The following is a 21,028-nucleotide window of genomic DNA, read 5'->3' as shown; positions in this document are numbered from 1 at the left end:
GCCATTTGCACTACCCATTTCAAAATTATCCTGATAAATTAATACCTGCTGAGTTACTCATTTGACAGTCTGTGAAAACATGTCTTTTTATCCCTCATATACTCCTCAGCGTAGTCAGGCACAATCTCAATTTGCAAGCATAATTCTCAAATATTATGGTTTGTGGGAACAAAAATATCAACCCATAATAGGACAGTTCTCTAAAAACAAAATTGTCATTCATACATAATTGAAATTTTTAAACAATTATCTCAACCAAGCGTGTTTTTTCTGTATCTTACAGAGGAAATATTGTTTTTCAGAATTTTTATTTTATAATGAATAGTTAACATTCAGGGCATTTTTTAATATCATAAAGTTAACATCTAACCAGTGGACATCTGTAACTCTAGGATAATTCATTGGGGAGAGAGGACAAATGGCTTTTTAAAAAAGATCCCCAGAAATATTAATTAATCTAAGATCAGAGGATGAGTCTATGGGCAGCCTTCTATTGAAAGCCAAGGTCCCAAATCCCCTCCATCCTATTTTAAGCAATAGTGATCTTAATAGTGGTCCACATTTATTGGGCACTCACCATGTGTCAGGCACAATGCCAAACACTTTTCCTGCATTATCTTATTTAATCCTCACAACAACTTTACGAATGAGGAACTGTGCCTCAAAGCAGGTACGTCACTTGCCCAATATCATGTATCTGCTAAGGAGTAGAGTCAAGATCCGGACCCAGGTCCCTGATCCCAGAACCAGTGCCCTTGACCTTTGCTTGTGTATACACAGAACCTTTGTAATTACATCTTGCTATAGATGGAGAAAATAAATGGGCAAAATCTTTCCTCTGCCATAAAAAAGAAAAGTAGCAGTTGACTCAGTCAAGTTATACCAAAAAAACCCACATACCGGGGCTTTCTTTTTCATCTAAAACATGACCACCACTTCTCAATAGTTTGAAATTCTATTAACTGAATTGCACTGAAGATGGAAATGAAGATGAAAAAGAAGCATAGAATGTGTGCTTCCTCAAGGTACAAATGCTTGTAAACTTTTCTTTCTGAACACAAAACTGTTTCTGAACTCCAAGAATAAACACATAGCATTTTTTTTTCATCATTTGATCATTGTATTTGTTGGCAGACCTGTTGGTAACCTTGAGTCACCTACAGTGAATTTAAATATTATTCTAATTGATTTTCTCACAGCTTACTGAGAAACAGATTGCCTCTTTTACTAGTCTCATAAATAATTCCATTTCTCTATGTCAACTTTAATTGAACTTACCTCATGTTGTCAATCTCTTTCCTTTTTCCTTGCAGGTGATGTCATTGTCTATATTAATGAAGTTTGTGTCCTTGGACATACTCATGCAGATGTAGTCAAACTTTTCCAGTCTGTTCCTATTGGTCAGAGTGTCAACCTGGTGTTGTGTCGTGGCTACCCTTTGCCCTTTGATCCTGAAGATCCTGCTAACAGCATGGTGCCACCCCTTGCAATAATGGAGAGGCCACCTCCAGTGATGGTCAATGGAAGACATAACTATGAAACATATTTGGAATACATTTCTCGGACCTCACAGTCGGTTCCAGATATAACAGATCGGCCGCCTCATTCTTTGCACTCAATGCCAGCTGATGGTCAACTAGATGGCACGTATCCACCACCCGTCCATGACGACAATGTGTCTATGGCTTCATCTGGGGCCACCCAAGCTGAACTTATGACCTTAACCATTGTGAAAGGTGCCCAGGGCTTTGGCTTCACTATTGCTGACAGTCCTACAGGACAGCGGGTGAAACAAATACTTGACATTCAGGGATGCCCTGGCCTGTGTGAAGGCGACCTCATTGTTGAGATCAACCAGCAGAATGTACAGAACCTGAGCCATACAGAAGTAGTGGATATACTTAAGGACTGTCCCATTGGAAGTGAGACTTCTTTGATTATCCATCGAGGAGGTAAGATAAACACTACTCAGTAATAAAATATGCAGGTAAAATAATAGGACCTTTACAATACTATCATAAAAATGGAGGTTTTCCTCCAGTTGAATGAAATCATACTTTAAAAAATAAAAGTCAAAGAATAGGGGAGAAAAACAAGAGTCCAGGAAGCGATGGGTTGTTTTTTTTAATTTTGAGAATATATATTTTCTTCCTATTTTATATTAAACACAATAAAAGTAGTGCTTTCTGTCTCACAAATGTATCTTAGTACGAACTTGGAGGGTAAAGCCTGAATTCCCAAATATGAGTGGTTTATATTCCAAAAGTTCATTAATATATCGGTTGTAGAGATCTCAAACTGGTTTCCCATTGACTTAATTAAGAAATCTGGTTCTTCCAATCAAGTCAGTGCTCTGTACTGTGCTTAGGATTCTAGCTAGCAGGTGGAAGCTGGTTCAACCCCATCCAAATTCAAATATAGTCTTCATAATCCCCATAAGGACATTTGGGAACTGGTTGTGGCAGAAAAATCTTTTTTGAGTCATGAATTGGAATGCTTAGGAAACTTCTTCCACTACAAAGGTACTCCTCCAGCAATAATTACTCATGGTGCCCTCCATGACCTGGGCAGGAAATTACAGAACAGGGTTAGGGCTGAAGTTCTAAGCTGGGTGTTCTAGGTGAACTATGGAAATCGGAGCACTGAGGAAGGTGGTAGGAACTCTGAGCCGTGGGCGTTTCCTCCCTTCTACCTTCTGGGGAAGGGAATGGGGCTAAGAGGAAGACCCCTCCTTCATTCCTCTGCTACTTTGCTCTTAACTCTCAGTGACACTAGGGAGAGAAAGGAGGGAAGGGCCACAGATTGGAAGGATACTTGAAAACAGAATATAAAGGAAAAGGCTCAGGCTAAGTCCTGGTCTTCTGCTTACCAGTTCTGGGACTTGGGAACCCTTAAAGTCCAGGAGCCTCAGAAGCCTTGGCTGTTATATTGGGATGATAATACTCCCTAACGTGGTGGTCATGGTTCTTCATATCAAATGGCCCACCATTGGTGTTCATGAAATGTGTGTTCAGAGTAAAGGAACGCTGAAGCTACAGCAAGGGTGGGGCAGAAGGAGCAGCTCTTCGAGGAACTCATGCTTGAAGAACACAGTGTGGCCAACATATGTGATTGTCTATTCAGAGCACTGAAAACAGCAGGAGAGCCCTGTCGGTTTGAAATGCAAAGGAAGGCAGTCAAAGCTTGAAAGAAGCACCTTTTACGATTTATTTGGCCCTCACTGCAGGTGTTTCCACTTCAAGGAAGTATTTACATTATTGATTCCTTGTGTGAAAATGGACATCAAATGCTAGGCATTTTTTGAGGAATGCTGTACAAAGTATTATGTTCCTATATTAAAAAGGGAAATTATGATAGCAGAAGTCTTAAATTTGACCTTCTTAAGGCGTTGTTACAAAATAGCCCTTGAATCTTTATAATTAAATATTGACAGTGTGTTTTAATTTCTCCCATTGCTTGTGTACGATTAAAACAAATATTCTTAATTAAAGCCATATCTTCATAGCATGCAGTTGAAAAGCAAATCTTTGTAACAGGTTCTTGATATTAAAAGGTATACTGAAAATCACTGTGCAGTATAGCCACTCTCTGATTCGTAGAAATGAGTTTGTGTACATATCCTATATAATGACTTTTTTTTAAAAGGCATGGCATATGGGGCGCCTGGGTGGCTCAGTGGTTGGGCGTCTGCCTTCGGCTCAGGTCGTGATCCCAGGGTCTTGGGATCGAGCCCCGTGTTGGGCTCCCTGCTCATTGGGGAGCCTGCTTCTCCCTCTCCCCTCTGCTCATGCTCTCTTTCTCAAATAAATAAATAAAATCTTTAAAAAATTTTTAAAAATAAAAGGCATGGCATAGCAGGAAAAAATATTTTGAAATCACCTATAGATGATAGATAGATAGATAGATGATAGATAGATAGATAGATAGATAGATAGATAGATAGATGATAGATAGATAAACGCCCACTATCAGCTAGACCACTCAGAAGCCAAGGCTTCTGAGGCTTCTGGACTTTAAGGGTCCCAAGTCCCAGAAACTGGTGCTTCTTAGAAATTTATCTTAGAGCAGTTAACATATTAGTTCAAAAATATATCTCATTCGCTCTTTTTTTTCCCCTCTGTTTTTCCCACCTCTCCTTTAATCCTTCAGGATGTCACATTTTGTTTGCATTTTGCTTGTATTTGGGGGTAAGGAATTGGTTTTTATTTTGTGGCTAGTGTAGACCTGCAGAATGTAGTACCCTGTAATAAAGTACTTCTAGTCAAAAACCTCTTGTGTTTCCCCAGGTTCCCACAATTTGCACTCATCTCTCTGAAATTATAAGGAACTAATACCATGTTTTTGTGATGAAGTTTTTCGTAATTATTTTGGCTTTTCTAGATTCTTTCCATTTTCTATAAATTTTGGAGTCATCTTTTGCTTTCTCTTATTATAGGCTACTCAAAATTGCTCATAGCCTCATTCAGATACGTCCAGACCTTCAAGAGCAGAGTCATAGGCCTGGGTCCTTCTATCGGAATTGTGATTCTTTGTTTAATTATTTACTAGGATTTTTAGTTTTTAAAGCAGTAATATACATGGTTTAATTTTTTAAAACAGTGTCAGAAGGTATACAATGGGAGAAATAATTCTCTTTCCTGTCCCAGACTTTCAGTCCTTTTTTCAGAGGCAAACAACATGTTTTTTGAATATACACTCCCAGAAATATTGTGGTCTTAACTAGCACATGCATGAATATATGTAGTATGTTTACTATAAATGATATACATACATATGTCTTACTCTAAATATCTTGGTTATTAGGGTAAATATTTCATTTTTAACACACACCATTTTGGAGTAACTTACATAACATAAAATTTACCCACTTAAAATGTATACATCAATAAGTTTCACTAAAGTGATATTTTTGTGTAACAGTCACCATAATCCTTAGAACATCCATCATCTCAAGTTCCCTCGGCCCCAGAAAATCACTGATATGCTTTCCGGATAGTTTTGCCTTTCTGGAAATTTTTTATAAATGGAATCATACCAGGAGCACCTGGGTGGCACAGTAGGTTAAGCACCGGACTATTGGTTCTGCTCAGGTGGTGACCTCATCATGGTCGTGAGATCAAGCCCACATTGGGCTCCGTGCTCAACTTGAGATTCTCGCTCTCCCTCTGCCCCTCCCGCTTGTGCTCTCTCTCTCTCTGAAATAAATAAATCTTTAACTAAGTCAGTCAATCAATCAATCAATCAATGGAATCATACAATAGATAGTCTTTTACATAACAGAATGCTCCTGTGATTCACCCATGCTGGTGCATCTGTGAGTAGTTTATTTCTTTTTATCACTGAGTAGTTAGTATTCCATTGTATGGATCTACCGCTTTTTAAAATCCACTCACAAATGGATGGACATTAGCGTTGTTTTCAGGTTTTGACATCCATAAATAATGTTGCTGTGAACACTTAGATGTAAGTGTTTGTATGTGCGTATGTTTTCATTTTTCTTGACGAGATACCTAGGAGTGATACTGCTGGGTTATATGACAAAATATATATTTAAATTGTTAAGAAATTGCTAGAATGTTTTCCAAAATGACTATACCATTTTACATTCCCCACTAGTAATGTATGAGGTTTCCAGTTTCTGCCCATTGTTGCCCTTAGTTGGTATAGCCAGTCTTTTTGATTACAGTCATTCTAGCGTCTGTATAATGATACCTTTTTTGTCATTTTAATTTACGTTTCTCAATTCTTTATGTGTTTAGAACATTCTGATGTGTTTATTAGCATTCATAGATCTTCTTTGATGGCATGACTACTCAAGATTTTGCCCATCTGAATATTTATTGCACTATTTATCTTCTTATTACATTGTAAAAGTTCTTTATGTATTCTGATTACATGTCTTTCATAAGATATATGGTTTTCAAATATTTTCCCCCGTCTGTGGCTTGTCTTTTCATTTTCTTAATGGTTCCTTTTGAAGCACGGAAGATTTTAATTTTGATGAAGTCCAATTCATCAGTGTTTTCTTAGTGGATTATTATTTTGGTGTTGTATCTGTGAAATCTCTGCCTGACCCGAGGTCACAAACTTTTTCCTGCTTTCTTTTAGAAGTTGTATAATTTTAGCTCCTACGTTTAGATCTATATTTTAAGGTCTGTGGATAGTGTGAGGTAAGGGTCTAATGCATTTTGTTGTATATGGAATTTAATTGTTCTAGAACCATTTGTTGAGAAAAACTATCCTTTCCTCTTGGATTACCTTGTGGCACTTCCATATTTTATTAAACTAGCATAAATGTGAGGGTTTATTTCTAGACCCTATTCTGTTCCAGTGATCTATATGTTTATCCTTATGATAATGCCATACTTTTTAGATTACTTTAGCTTTCTATCAAGTCTTGAAATCAGGTAGTGTGAATCCTCTAACTTTTGTCTCCTTTTTCACAATTATCTTGGCTATTCTAGATTCTTTCCGCTTTCATATAAATTTTGGGATCATCCTTTTTATTTTACTTATCTTAAATAAAAGGGTTATGGAGATTATGGTGTTGCTCCAAATAGGTAGAATAATTTGTGAAGAATTTCCAAGCTAACACTGAATCTCTTGATTCATATATATGGTATATCTCTTCATTTATTTAATCTCCTTTAATTCCTTTCAGCAGTGGTTTGTAGTTTTCAATGCACAGATCTTATACTTCTTCTGTTACACTTATTCCTAGCTATTTTATTGTTTTTGACATTATTGGGAATGGAATTATTTTCTTAATGTCATTTTCAGATTGTCATTTGCTAATGCATAGAAATACATTTGATTTTGTTTTGGATCTCATACATTGCAACCCTATTATACTCACTTACTTATGTTTTTTTTTTATAAATTTCATAAGATTGTCTACATAGATTATTATGTTGTCTGATGGTACAGTTTTATTTCCTCTCTTCCAATTTGTATGCCTTTGATTCCTTTACCGTGCCTTATAACACTAGCTAGAAACTCAACTATGATGTTTCATGGAAGTGATTATGAGCAGACATCCTGGCCTCATTGTCAGTTTCGTGGGGGGGAAAGCATTAATCTTTCACCATTAAGTATGATTTTAGGTGTAGGCTTTTTATATGCCCTTTATCAGGTTGAGAAAGTTCCCATCGATTGTTAGTTTGTTGAAAATTTTAATAATCAGTGTATCTTGGCTTTGAACAAAAGTTTGTGGGTTTTTTTTTTCCTGAAACTATTGAGATGATCATGTGGTTGTTTTTTGTTTTGTTTTGTTTTGTTTTGTTTACCTTTTATTAATACAGTGTTGGGAAGCCTGGGTAGGCTCAGTCAGTTAAGCATCTGCCTTCGGCTCAGGTCATGATCCTAGGATCCTGGGATGGAGTCCCGAGTTAGGCTTCTTGCTCAGCAGGGAGCTTGCTTCTCCCTCTGCCTGCCTCTCCCTCTGCCTGCTGCCCCCCACCTGCTTGTGCTCTCTCTCTCTCTCTTTCTGACAAATGAATAAATAAAATATTTAAAAAAATGCAATGTTATACATTACATAATTTTTAAAGTTTTTTAGAGGGAAGGGGCATAGGAAGAGGGAGAGAGAGAGAGAATCTTCAAGCAGATTCCACACTGAGTGTGGAGCCCACACAGGGCTCAATCTCACCACCGTGAGATCATGTCCTGAGCCGTTATCAAGAGTAGGATGCTTAACTGACTGAGCCACCCAGGCGCCCCCTACATGATTTTTAAAAAGATGTTGAACTAATTTTTGCATTCTGATATAACCCCATTCGTGTATAATTATTTTTGTATGTTGCAGACTTTTGTTTGCTTATATTTTATTAAGATTTTTTGAACCTACTTGGGGAGAGATTTTCTTTAGTTTTCTTTTCACGTAATGTCATTGTCTGGCCTTTGTGTCAGGATAATCCTGGCCTTATAACATAAGTTGCAAAGTGTTCCTTCTCTTTTTTCTGAAAGAGTTTGTATGGGGCGGATATTAATTCTTCCATAAAAGCTTGATAGAATTCACCAGTGAAGACATCTGGGCTGGATTTTTATTTGTAGAAAGATTTTTGTTTACTAATTAAATTCATTTTCTTGATTTAGGCCTATTCCAATTTTCCAATCTTCTTCAATCAGTTTTTGGTAATTTATTTACTTCTTTGAGTTTTTACAATTCATCTAAGTTGTCAAATTTGTTAGCATAAAGTTTTTAACAAATTTCATAAAATTGCTTCCTAAGAATCAGTTTTCAGATTCATTGTTTTTCTGTTTTCTATTTCAGTGTGTTCCACTCTGATCTACTTGCCTCGTGATTGGTTTACTTTGCCTTTCTGTCTTCAAGCTTAGATTAATGATTCTACTCCTCTTAATAAAAGCATTAAAGCTATAAATTTCACTGTAAGCACTTCTTTAGCTTAATTTCATAAATTCTGATATGCTGTTTTCTTTTTCATCCAGTTCAAGGTATTTTTTTTTATTTCCCTATGATTTCTTTTTTGATGCATAGGTTACTTAGAAATGTGTTATTTTTCAAACATTTAGGATTTCCCAATTCTTTCCTGTGAATTTCTAATAATTTTTCCTTGGAGAAGAATACGTCTTGTATTATTTCAGTCCTTTTCAATGTGTTGAGACTTGTATCATGGCCTAGTTCCTTGCTTTTTTTAACTTAGAAATTTATCTTAGAGCAGTTAACATATTAGTTCAAAAATATATCTCATTATTTTTAATAGCATATTTATTTGGATACCCAATAATGGGTATTTTGGTTACTTTTAGTCTTTTTCTATTATAAAAAAAATTCATGCGTCTTTGCACATCTATCTCTGCATGAGAGAGTAGATTTATTCTTTCTTTCAACAAATATTTCTTGAATGTCTACTATGTACTGGGCACTTTTTTGGTGCTGGAGATAAAGCAAAAAACAAAACCAACCACATTCTTTTACTCATGGAGTTGACATTCCATTGGAGGGAGACAAATGAAAACTAAATGCCACATAAATATGCTTTTTGTTTACTTATTGCGTATCTCCTATTCCCCTAGAGTTTTATTCCTAAATATTAATTTTATAACCAGTTACTTTAAGTTATAAGTTATCTTAACTGTTTCTCATGTATCTTTCAGTTCATTTCACGGGATTCGGAAGCATACAGTCCACGACCTACAAATAACAATCATTTTGCTTTCTCCTTTCCTATTTGCATACCTCTGATTTGTCTTATTTAATACATTTGACTGTTACTTCATGAATACTGTTGATTAATAGTGGGAATTATGGAAATTTCTATCTTATTCCTGGCTTGAATGGAAGCTGTCTCATTTTACACGGTTAACACAATGCTGACGTTTTATTTGAGATAAATATTTGCCATGTTAAGGAAATACCCCTCAATTCCTATTTCATTAAGAATCTTTTATCAAAAATGGGTAGTGAATTTCATCAAAAACGAAAAAAGGCAATTACAGAGATGGTCAGTATTCTCCCCTTTGATTAAACACTTGATGAATTGAATTAAGAGATTTATTAGTATTGAACTATCCTTTCATTCCTGGAGTAAACTATATTATATTTATAATGTGCTCCTAGATTCTATTTCTTTATATATAACTTTGCACCAACATTCATACATGAGATTGGTCTGAAGTTTTCTTTTTTGGGTTTTGTTTTGTTTTGGCTTGTTCTTTACTGTTAAAGTTTGCTATCAAAGTGATACTGGTGCCATAAAAGCAATCAATAAATGTACTTCTCTCTCTCCTCTAAAACAATTTAAGTAACATTGATTTTATCTATTTTTTGAAGATATAATACACCTTTGAAATTAACAGGTTCCGGGGGTTGGCTTTGTGTTTGGTCTGGTTTGGTGAAGGAGAGTGATACCTTTTACAACTTTCTCAAATTCTTCCATAGTAATTAATCTTAGAGTTTCTATCTTAGTTAGACTCAGCTTTTATCATTTATATTATCCTACACATTTGTCTCTTTTATTCATTTTTTTTAAATGTGTTTAAATGGAATTGAATCGGGTATTTTCTAATTTTGTCTTCTATTGGCCACATTACCTAAGAGTATTTCTATTATTCTCATTTCTTATTGGTGTTATTTTCTTGATGAGTTTGGCTAACACTTTTTCTATATTAATGGCTCAAGAAACATATAGTTTATGTATAAATAATTTGTTGGCTGATGCTCAACCTAGTAGTTATAGGGAATCATTATACTTTCTGCCCAAGGAGGCTGTTATTTGATGTATGGAATAAAGGAACTCCAGAGTGATTACTATAATCAGTCCTTGTCATGTATTGTCCTCTATTTATATTAAAATGCACAAAGTCCCCTACTTAATTTATGAACCTCCCATAAATTGCACGCGATCAGTATTTGAAAAATTCCTTCCTATCTCTGGAAAACGTGATCCCAAAGGTTTTCACTAGGTCAGAATATTCTCTTCATATGCTGATAATGTTACATTATCAGCATATGAAGAGAATATTTCATCTTTTCTTTCTTCTACATTTGAGCAGAATTCAGAATATTTGAGAGGCAGCATACACTATATCAGAGCTGCTTTTGAGGGCAAAGCATAAAAATTAGGGACATAGAGAATTGTGTCTATGTAGAGAATTCTTCCTTTAAATTTTCAAAAACCATATTATCAGACAGAAACATTCTATCACATGTTTTAAACTGCACAGAGAAAATATTAAAAGCAAAACTGTAAGAAGAATTGATATTTTTAATGTTGCTAACATTTTTTTCTTTTTTTGTTGTTTGAAATAGTTTTTTTCTCCTATCTGATTTTTTTGTTTTTTTGTTTTTGTTTTTTATTATGTTATGTTAGTCACCATTCAGTACTTCATTAGTTTTTGATGTAGTGTTCCATGATTCATTGTTTGTGTATAACTGTGGAAAGAGCTGAGATGCCCTTCAACAGATGAATGGATAAAGAAGATGTCATCCATATATACAATGTAATATTACTCAGCTAACATTTTTATCTAAATTTTTTTTGTTTATGAAGTTTCAAATTCATATGAAGTTGTGAGTATAGTACACAGAACACCATATACCATTTACCCACATTGCTGGTAACATTTTGCCCCATTTGCTTAATAACGTATGTGTGTGTGTGTGTGTGTGTGTGTGTGTGTGTGTGTGTGTGTGTGTTTCTGGACCACTTAATGCTAAGTTGTGTATGTCATAGCTTTTTATACCAAATATTTTAATATTTATTTCATGTCACTACTTGTTTGGAGAAACGTCTAAGCAGCTAGTTAGTTAAAGTTATAAAAGATACAATTTTAAAACTACCATTACCACCACCACCACCACCACAACAAAAGAGTTTAGAAATTACTAAAAAAGCATCAATACTCACCAGTAATAAGAATCTGATATAGGACTCTTTTTGGAAGAGAAAAAACATGGGTTATTTGAAAAGAGTGCTATCCAGAGAGATAAAGCAAAAATCAAGTGGATATCCCACAGTCAATATTATGTAATCCAACTCTCCACTTGATGTCAGCAGAAAAGAGCGTGTATGACACAGCAAACCAAGTAATAAATCCACACCATGAGGTGAGAACAACCCTGGCATACTGGCTGCTGTATTAACAAATATGTCCTGAAGTTCCAAATAAAAATCTATTTCTCATTCATAAGATTTCCAGTGCATGTTTTCCTGGATAGCAGATTTCCTGGGCAACTCTTCTACACACAGTGGTTCAGGGAACTAGGCTTCTTCTCTCTGGTGGATCTCCATGCCCTAAGGCCTTGAAGTCCCCCACTGGGTTCTCTCTAACCAGCTGATATACATCACTTCCTCCAATATTCCATTGACCAGAACCCAGCTCTAGATCCCATTAACCATAAAAGACTAGGAAATATGGTATCCCAGAAATAAGGGAATGGTTTGGGTTTACGCATGAAGTAGCCATTCTGCTTTTGATATTTCTTATATGCTGTCTGCACCCTTGACCTGCATATCAGGGACATATAACTATGAATTATGTGAAACAGAGATGAAGTATTTTTTGTAACATGATATTGTAATATGAGTCATTGTAGGCTTTTGAGGTACACTCAAGCCAGTGGTGTATGTTTTTAAATTCACAAGTTCTCTTCACATTTTCTTCCTCAACCCAACTTTCATGGATAAAGAAACTTAGACTCAAGATTCAGTAATTGGCCCAAGTTTATTGAATGTGTATCTAGGCAGGGAGATGGACAATTTATGTCCTCAAATATAAGAAGTGTGGATAATTATCAGTGAAAAGGATGGAAAATGCCATGGATCTCACGAGATGTACACCAAACAGGGAAATTATTGCACAGATGATCCACAGCGTGAGAGAGACAGGATGCTAGGAATACTTGTAGAGTTGTTATATTACTTAGAAGTAGCAGAAACAACAACAAAAAAAAGTAGCAGAAACAGAACTCAAATCTCTATCTTCTGACTCTAATATTAGAATTCCCCAAATTTTATGAAAAGAAAGTTTTGATGGGTTTTGCTTGGATATGTAGGGTTTAGTCATCCATGTGTTTATTCACTTCGTAAGTATTTGTTGAGGACCTACTGTGTGCTCAGCGCTGGTTTATGTGCTGGAAATATGTCAAACAAAGTTCCTGCCTTTGGTCATGTACCAAATTCAGCGCTGGTTTATGTGCTGGTTTATGTGCTGGAAATATGTCAAACAAAGTTCCTGCCTCAAGAAGCTTACCTCCTAGGGGGAAATTAGGTAATAAACAAAGAAATACGTGTTAGAGATAAGAATGAAGAAAAACTGAGAAACAGGGTAAAGGAAAGGAGCATGATGAGCAAAGGAGAACATTCTCTTTTAGAAAGAGTAGTCAGGGAAAGTCATCTGTGAGAAGATGAGTGGGGGAGCTAGCTGCATGGATGTCCAGGGACGAGCATCTCAAGCAGGGGGAGCCCTGAGGCAGGACTGTCCTTGATGTAGACAAGCAACAAGAAGGAAGCTCGTGGGGCTGAGACAGAGCAGGGAAGAGATGGAATGGCAGATGAGGTCAGAGAGATGAGGTTAAGCATCTGCCTTCGGCTCAGGTCATGGTCTCGAGGTCCTGGGATTGAGTCCCACATGGGGCTCCCTCCTCAGCTTCTCCCTCTCCCTCTGCTGCTGCTCTTTCTCTCTGTCAAATAAATAAATAAAATCTTTAAAGAAAAGAAAAGAAACTGTCAGTAGGCAAGGATGGAAACAGGCTTACTTATCTTAATTTCTACCAGTCAACTCATGTCAGATCAGCTTCTTATCACCAAAAGAACTAACATCCCTATTTGTTCTCATGTCTAATTTAGTGAAATGTTGTCCTGTGGTAGGTTCTAAGAGGAGGAGCTATCATACTTAATATTTTAGACCTCATTCCAGGGCTTAAAGGAGGAGGAGAGGAAGCCATCCATTATATCCAAGAGATTTTTGGAGACAAGTGACTTCTTCAGGTCTTTATCATAAAGTTTATGTACCATAAAATAAAAATCTTAAAACCACAGACTCTCCTTAACCCACAAGGTACCTCACTCCACCCCAACCCGTACCACACACATCAGCTAAATAGTTGCGTTAATATATCAGTTTCTTTTTTAACTGAAAGATGTATCTGTTAGCCATTTCTAAATATAAGTGGAAGAGTGGACAGCAGTGTCTTTTAGATGGTAAATTCAGTCTGCACGTGATAAGATATAACTGTTAATTATTGATTTCGTATTTACTTTTTATTTACCCCGTTTACTAATTTGAGGACACTTAAGTGCAAAACAAAAAAGGGCATGTTAAGACTTACACTCCCATAGTCCTCAATATAAATGTAAATAATTTCTCTAAGTGGATATATACAGAAATGCCAATTAAGAGAAACTACTGGTTCTTTAAATGCTAGCCAATTTCCCTCAAAAGCAAGGACTGCATCTTATTTGTCATTTTTCCTCAGAGCTTGGCATGTACACTTGTTATATTATTTTATTGTTATAACATTAGGAAGAGAAGGGTAGTCACAAAACAAAAATCAGGAAGATGCACATGTGAGTCACATAATGCAGCTGAATGGACAAAAATGGACAAAACTATTTTTCTACTGATTTTTTTTGTCTGGGCTTTTAAAGTAACCTTGGCATCTCTCCTTTCTCTTTGGTCATGTACCAAATTCTGCCTAACTTGTCTCTCCTCTTCTTCTCTATTTATTTCACAAATGTCCCAGGTGCTGTTCTAAATACAGGGATATCCAGTGAACAAAATAAATCCTTGTTCTTACAGAGCTTACTTTAAATGTAATGGGTAATAATAGATTGATCCTGTAAATTAATCCATCAACTGTGCCAGTTATTTGACTGTAATACCTGCCATACAATGTCTTCACTCACAAAAAACATACAGGCTTACTGGCATGAGATGATGAATGACTTATTTAACTAGAATCAGCATCCAGGTTTACAGTATGATGTGAGCTCCTAATTCACATGGCTAGTTTGAGTGTTTCACTAAGGTTCTCTGGCCACCAGCTCCCCATTTGCAAATTGAAAATAATTGTAATGTTCATACCTCTCCAAAATTCTATACAGTTCTCAATGTTCCTGAATCATGGGCTTCTTTGCATTCATTCCATTATATACATTCATTAGTTGGGGACCCCAAGAGAAAGGAGTTGTAAAGAATACTTTGCTTTTCATGTATTAACCTGTAAACACATTCCCTGCACCCTTCTAATCCACAGTGGTAATTTCCTTGAGCTCACAGCCCAGAAGTTTACTAACCTGATACAAATTTGACAGTAGCAAAATCAAGAGATTTCAGAGGGAAGAAGGAAAAAGCAATAATGATTATTAGCCAACAATTCTGAAGTGACAAGAAGATGATCAAATTTACTATTGCATAAAATATGTTCAATCAATTCATGCAAATTATTTTTGTATGTGGAGGGAGAGAATCTTAGTGTCTTCTCATTGGAACTTTTCGAAAACGTTATAAACTCAAATCTAAAAATGACTGGTATACAGTAAATTTACCAAGTAAGTTTCAAATTCCCCTGGTTCTATAAATCTTAAAACAATAGTAGTCCCCCCAAAAAACAAAACAAAACAAAACCACATTCCTCACTATCTGCCACTATGGTATAATAAATTATATGTAGGAAATTATGCCAGTCATATAAAAAAATGTGCCTCCAACATGTCAATTGCTTATGCATAAAAGCAGAAAGTTAAGTGGCCTGAGTGCAGTTAAAGTTATGTGCAAGAGAAGTCCAGATAGTAAACTTAGAAAATCTTGCCACAAAGACTATTGAATCACAGCATCTACATGTAGGTAGGTCCTTACTTGTGAAATAAATGAATAAAATCACCTACAGCATTATAATGCTATAAAATACAAAGTCATGTTCATTTTTTCATATTGCAGAATATGAAACTGTAGACTTATAATGAATATAAATTCTACCAAAAGTACAAATGAAAATAATTGCAGTTATTATACCATATTAATGAAAGTTATGCTAATTGCCCTAAAATTTAAAGAAAATGTATTGTTTTGCCTCTCCTCCTAATTAATGTTATTTCACAATGTGTGGTACATTTATGGAGAATTTTGTAATGCATTAGATAAATCAGTTTTACATTTCCAAGAGAGTGTGTTTTAATGAGCATTATAATGTATTTCAGTTCAGAAACAGTTTTATGTTACAGAGCATCTTCTACTGGCAGATTGGAAAAAGTAGCACCGAAGTGACACTTTCACTTAGAATTTGGAATAAAATTTAGTGAGGGAAGCATAGATGAATCAGTTTCAGTTAAATGGCTCTAAATTTGAGATGACTGTTACATTTTGGTTATGTATTTTTTTCTGATATTAAAAAAACTACCTAAACCACATATGCCAGCAATCAAAAATGAGTTTGGAGGCTACTAAATCCCACATAGAAGAGCCTGCCATTTGATGTATAAGTCCCAGCTCCTGTATAAAAGTAAATGGAAATGAAATGAAACCATTATATCACTAAATACACTCATTAGATCCACATTAGGTGAAGCTAACCTAATATCCTTCATCTTAAGTACTTATAGATAAGTTCCTCTACCACATCCCTTAGAAACAAGCTTGTCAGGGTGCCTGGGTGGCTCAGTCGGTTAAGCGTCTGCCTTTGGCTCAGGTCATGATCCCAGGGTCCTGGGATCAAGCCCCGTGTTGGGCTCCCTGCTCAGCGGGGAGTCTGCTTCTCCCTTTCCCTCTGTTCCTCTCCCTGCTCAGTGCTCTCTGTCTCAAAAAAATAAATAAATAAATAAATAAAACTAAAAAAAAAAAAAACAAGCTTGTATAGGCCCATCCTTTCTTCTTTCCCTCTGGATTCAAAGAAAGACTTGGTAGGTCCTCTTTTTAGACACCGATTTTACCTTGCTCTGGAAGGAAGCCACTGCCATCCACTCAGGGAACTGCTTCATCAATAGTCTCTTTATCATGGGCACTATTATAACTTCCTTTTTCCTTTGGGCACCTAACCCTTAGCCTCTAAACCTCCTGGACTTCATCCCATATATTAAGAAGATTTTCTTGATTCTGCATTACCTTCCAGCCATGCTTTTTCACTTTTCTTTGATTCTCAGACAACTTTCTTGAAATATTATCCATGTATGTGCTTATATATACCCCACTTTATTCCATAATTCATTTAAAACCATTATTCTTGGAGGAATAGGCTTTACTTAACATCTGTGCTTTTTTTTCTTTTTAACCAGACTTGCATCTCTCAACCTACTGCTATCTGGTTTCTTTCCCCATTATGCTATGGAAAATGCTCTCTCTGATGTTAGCAATGGCTTCCTATTTGTCAAATGAATACTTCTCATTTCTTCCAGAATGTCTCTTCCCTTGGCTTCCAGCACACCAATCTCTTCTAGTGATCTTACAGTTCTCTGTTTCTTCTCAGACTCCTTTAATGAATCCTATTTCTTCATCCATTTTTTAAAAACTGAAATTTCCTGGATGTGGTTGCTTGTAACTCCTGGTTTATGATTGTAGCCTCACCACCACTACCATGGTCACCCACGTGATCTTATCAACTTTTATGGTTAATTTCTCCTCTTAATACCCTTGTACTTTTCCATGGCCTCTGGAGAACCAAAACCAACTTTTTATCTTTTTTTTTTTTTAATCAACCAAATCTTTCATCATCTAGGCCATAACAGCCTCTTCAACTTCATGTTGCATTCTTCATTCCACAAATATTTGTTGAACATCTGCTATGTTTCAGATACTATTTGAAGTTCTATAACACAACAATGAACAAAACAGATTAAAAAACCCTACCTTCATGGAACTTATATTCTCCTAGCAACCCACAAGTGTTGTTTTATACTTCATTGCTGTAGCAAATTATTTATTTCTACATGAAAAAAAGTCCCTTCTCTTTCATAATTTGTGGCAAACTCTTATTCACCCTTGAGAATTCAGGTCAGATGTTACTTCTTCCAGGAAGATTCTCCCAACATTCCACATTTCCCCAAGAAGCCTTGTAAATACTCTTGTCATTTCTTCAGACCAAGATTTTCTGTTAAGTCATAGCAATGCAGTTGCCACTGTCTCCCTTCAGAATTTATCAAGAGAATCCCCAAGAGATACACTGTACCTTCCAGACTGAAAGATCCCTGGCTTTAATAAATTATAAATGCACTGCTATTTCACCAGGTGGCCAGTGGATCTCTAATTGATAAGAGTCCATGCAGTAATTGTGTGGTGTAGTTGAGAGGACAAACTTGCTCCCATGTATTGGGAAAAATTAATAGATTTAATACGCCATTCTAATGTGTTAAAACTCTGCTGTTAGTCTAATTATAATAAAGTTATAAAAATGGATACAAATGCAGCATAATTGCACTCTTCTTTTAACTTCTATTTGTCCATAAACTAAGGATCATTCTTTTAACAGAAGATGCAAGACCACATTACTTGGATTTCTATACCTTTTAGCATTTAACAAATAGTGTTTAGCTATTTCTCTTATCAAAAGAGCTATTAAATTCATTAGTTTGCTTGCCAGTTTTGTTTTTGGAGCTACATACTTTCTAACAATCTACTTTAACAATATACGATCCTCTTAATACCCTTGTACTTTTCCATGGCCTCTGGAGAACCAAAACCAACTTTTCTCCTATGTGGATTTTTCTCTTCCAACAATGGCTCCTAACTGAAGTCCACTGCATTCTACCCCACTTCCCCACTCCAGGGGTGTACAGAAATATTTTCAGGTTATATTCTGAAAAAAAAAAAAAAAAAACCTCAAGATCAGAGTTTGAAATACAACTCTTTTAAAACGTTATTTGTAAGAACTGCATTGCAGGCCCAAAGGAGGCTTATCAGTCGGTAGCTGGACCACCACCCTGTGGTTCCCAACATAATTCAAATGACAGGCTTTCCTCCAAGGACCCTTCGAAGAATTGCTCTGTTTTCAACAAAAGGGAAAAGATCAAGTAAGGGAAAGGGAGCCTTCGTGATACCTTCAGGAGATGGGAAGGAGGCGGTCTCTGTTGTCATAAATTAACAAACTTGAAAAAGGCTATTTGAAGACAGTTGCCAGTACCATACGGTGGAAGAAGTCACCATATTTGTCTAATAAACCTTTAGTATATATGAACATGTTACCGTGCTTGTCTGATGGAATGAAACATCAGGAATCTGTTTCTTAGTTTTAATTTTAACTTCAAGAATGCATGACTTTAATTTCTACTTGTTATTAAGGCTATTTTTCTTTCTCAATAGTTGTCATAATGCAGGGGTTCTTACTCGCATTTAGTGCCCAGAGCCAGGAACGCTAAAACATCCTGCTTTGAGGGACAGGCACACACATCCAAAAGCGTTCCATCCAAAATTCCAAGTAGTAGTGTCTCCACTGAAGAATATTCTGACACGAATGACCAGGGATCTTCTCTGCCCTTGTTGCCTTGGCTCCTTTTCTTTCCGTGCCTGGCAAAGCTTACTGCCTTCTCAGGTAATCTTCTAGCAGCACCTTGCTTCCTCAAGGTGTGGGTGAGGACTGCCATCCTCGTTACCTAGGAGACCAGGTAATCTGGCAACCCATCTCAGACCTACTGAATCATAATCTGCATTTTAACAACGTAACTGGGTGATTTGTATTCAAATTAAAGTCTGCATATTCAAAATATGCAGATATGCAAAATATGCAGATATGCAAAATAATAGTTGGTCTCTGAAATGGGTGCTCTTGGCCTCATGACAGAATCTCCTAATTTAATACAAGAAATGTATGACAAATTAGCGTCCCCTAAGGCTCCAAAGAAAGTTTACGTCAACAAATGTCTCTAAACTATAGGAGTTTATGAAAATTTTCATCTTTTATAAAAATAATGACCTTTGTGAGACATATGTCTTAACATACTGAAAACCTGCCCAGGGAAGGCACAGAAAGGCAAGGCGAACAAGAAGACTTTTGAGACAGCCAGGCACACGGAAGGAAGGTCCTGCGTCTAGGATTTTCACAGAAAACTGTGGCTGCCCAGAATCTGAGCTGGCATCAGAAGGAAGGGATCAGAGACATCCCAATTACTCCTCTTTCTTTTTTTTCCTCAGAAGAATGAGTCACCCACGCTTCCCTTGGAAGTATCAATACTTTTTGATGTTTTTGCATGAGAGCCTAGAGAATTTAAATTGATTCCTTCAGAAATTTGGGGAATGACTGATTAAGAACAGTAATCAGAGTGATAGATAATGTGAACTTTAGTTCACATATGTAATGTAAGTTATTTATAAATTGCAAATTTGTTAAAGAGTACTAGCAAAAGAAAGTTTTTAAAAACTTATATTCACCTCTGGTAAAATGCTTAGACAACATAAATTCTCACAGAGAAATAAAACCTTGTTCTACCAGAAGTGATCAGAAATTGTGCTTATCACTCTTGCCCTTTGAAAATATTATATTATGGTGTAGAACTGGCTCTATATACTACACAGAGTCGGACTTTAAATTGTCATTGTTATATCATAAAAGTAACATTATACTTTAACTCCAGAATATCTGAAAGTACTTTAATTCAAAACAGCACTCTCTGGGCACCCAGGTGGCTGTCAGTTATACATCCAAATCTTGATTTCTGCTCAGGTCATGATCTTAGGGTCATAAGATCAAGCCCTGCATCGGGCTCCATGCTCAGTGGGGAGTCTGCTTGAGATTCTCTCTCTCCCTCTCCCTCTGTCCCCCCCCACCCCCCTCTCTAAAATAAATAAATCTAAAACAAAAAAACAGCACTCTCACGTTTTGGGGAAAATTCATCTGGTCTGTGTCATCAGGCATGGTCTAATTAGTCCTGGTGTTATTCCCCTGAGACATACTTGAAGGTGTTCTTTAACTTGGGAAATTAATAAGGACCAAAAAAAAAAAGTATTGAATCAAATATAGTATTGAATCAAATATATGCAGTTTATCAGAAGTTAATTTAAGCACACTTACTACAGCCATGTTCAAATAAATGGGTTTTTCCTTGGATTGCCAATCCCTGTTCACTAGATGTTGGTGGATCCCTTGGCCCGGAATGGTTGGGTGTCCCCTGAATCTGTGTCTGGAATCTGAGCTTTCATCTGATGCCCTTGTCCACTTCTGCCAGAACCCAGGTTCCCTCTCTAATGAAGTCAATGGTGGCCCCTTTTGATGTCCCCCTCTTTAGGTGGAGGTCTTGCAAGATAGGTTTACTCCGAACGAGCCTGCTCTGTCATTGTCCCTTCCTCTTGAGAACCTGTCCTCCTGGTTCTCAAGCATTACTATCAGAGGAAAAAATATTGTATCCCTGCTTAGCAGGGTGAGCCACAGCTGTGTATTGCAGTCTCCATGTCTGGATAAAAGGGGTGCCTCTTCCTGACCTAGCACAAGGCCACACCAGAGCGTTGGCCTCTTTGCCATGAGGCTAAACCCATTTGCCAGAGTCCACCCAGCACCCAGTCTCTGGTTTCTTCCCCAGCTAGAGTGAAAGAAGACCCTCCAAAGCCTTGTTTCCTTCCAATGTGATGGTATTGGGTAGCCAGT

General features: G+C 36.5%; 1 protein-coding gene across 1 annotated transcript in view; it reads left to right on the top strand.

Moving 5' to 3' along the window:
* MAGI2 (membrane associated guanylate kinase, WW and PDZ domain containing 2) overlaps window positions 1-21,028 on the top strand; it is a 1,285,084-nt gene that overhangs the window by 1,078,136 nt on the left and 185,920 nt on the right. Inside the window, exon 10 of the mRNA XM_073899397.1 lies at window positions 1,314-1,952. Within this exon, the coding sequence (XP_073755498.1) occupies window positions 1,314-1,952 (639 nt within the window). The remainder of the gene's footprint in view (window positions 1-1,313; window positions 1,953-21,028) is intronic.

Source organism: Callorhinus ursinus, unplaced genomic scaffold (assembly GCF_003265705.2).
Source record: "Callorhinus ursinus isolate GAN/ISIS: 27379988/994484 unplaced genomic scaffold, GSC_fseal_2.0 scaffold12, whole genome shotgun sequence".
Classification (NCBI taxonomy): Eukaryota; Metazoa; Chordata; class Mammalia; order Carnivora; family Otariidae; genus Callorhinus; species Callorhinus ursinus.
This window is presented reverse-complemented; position numbering and strand designations above follow the sequence as displayed.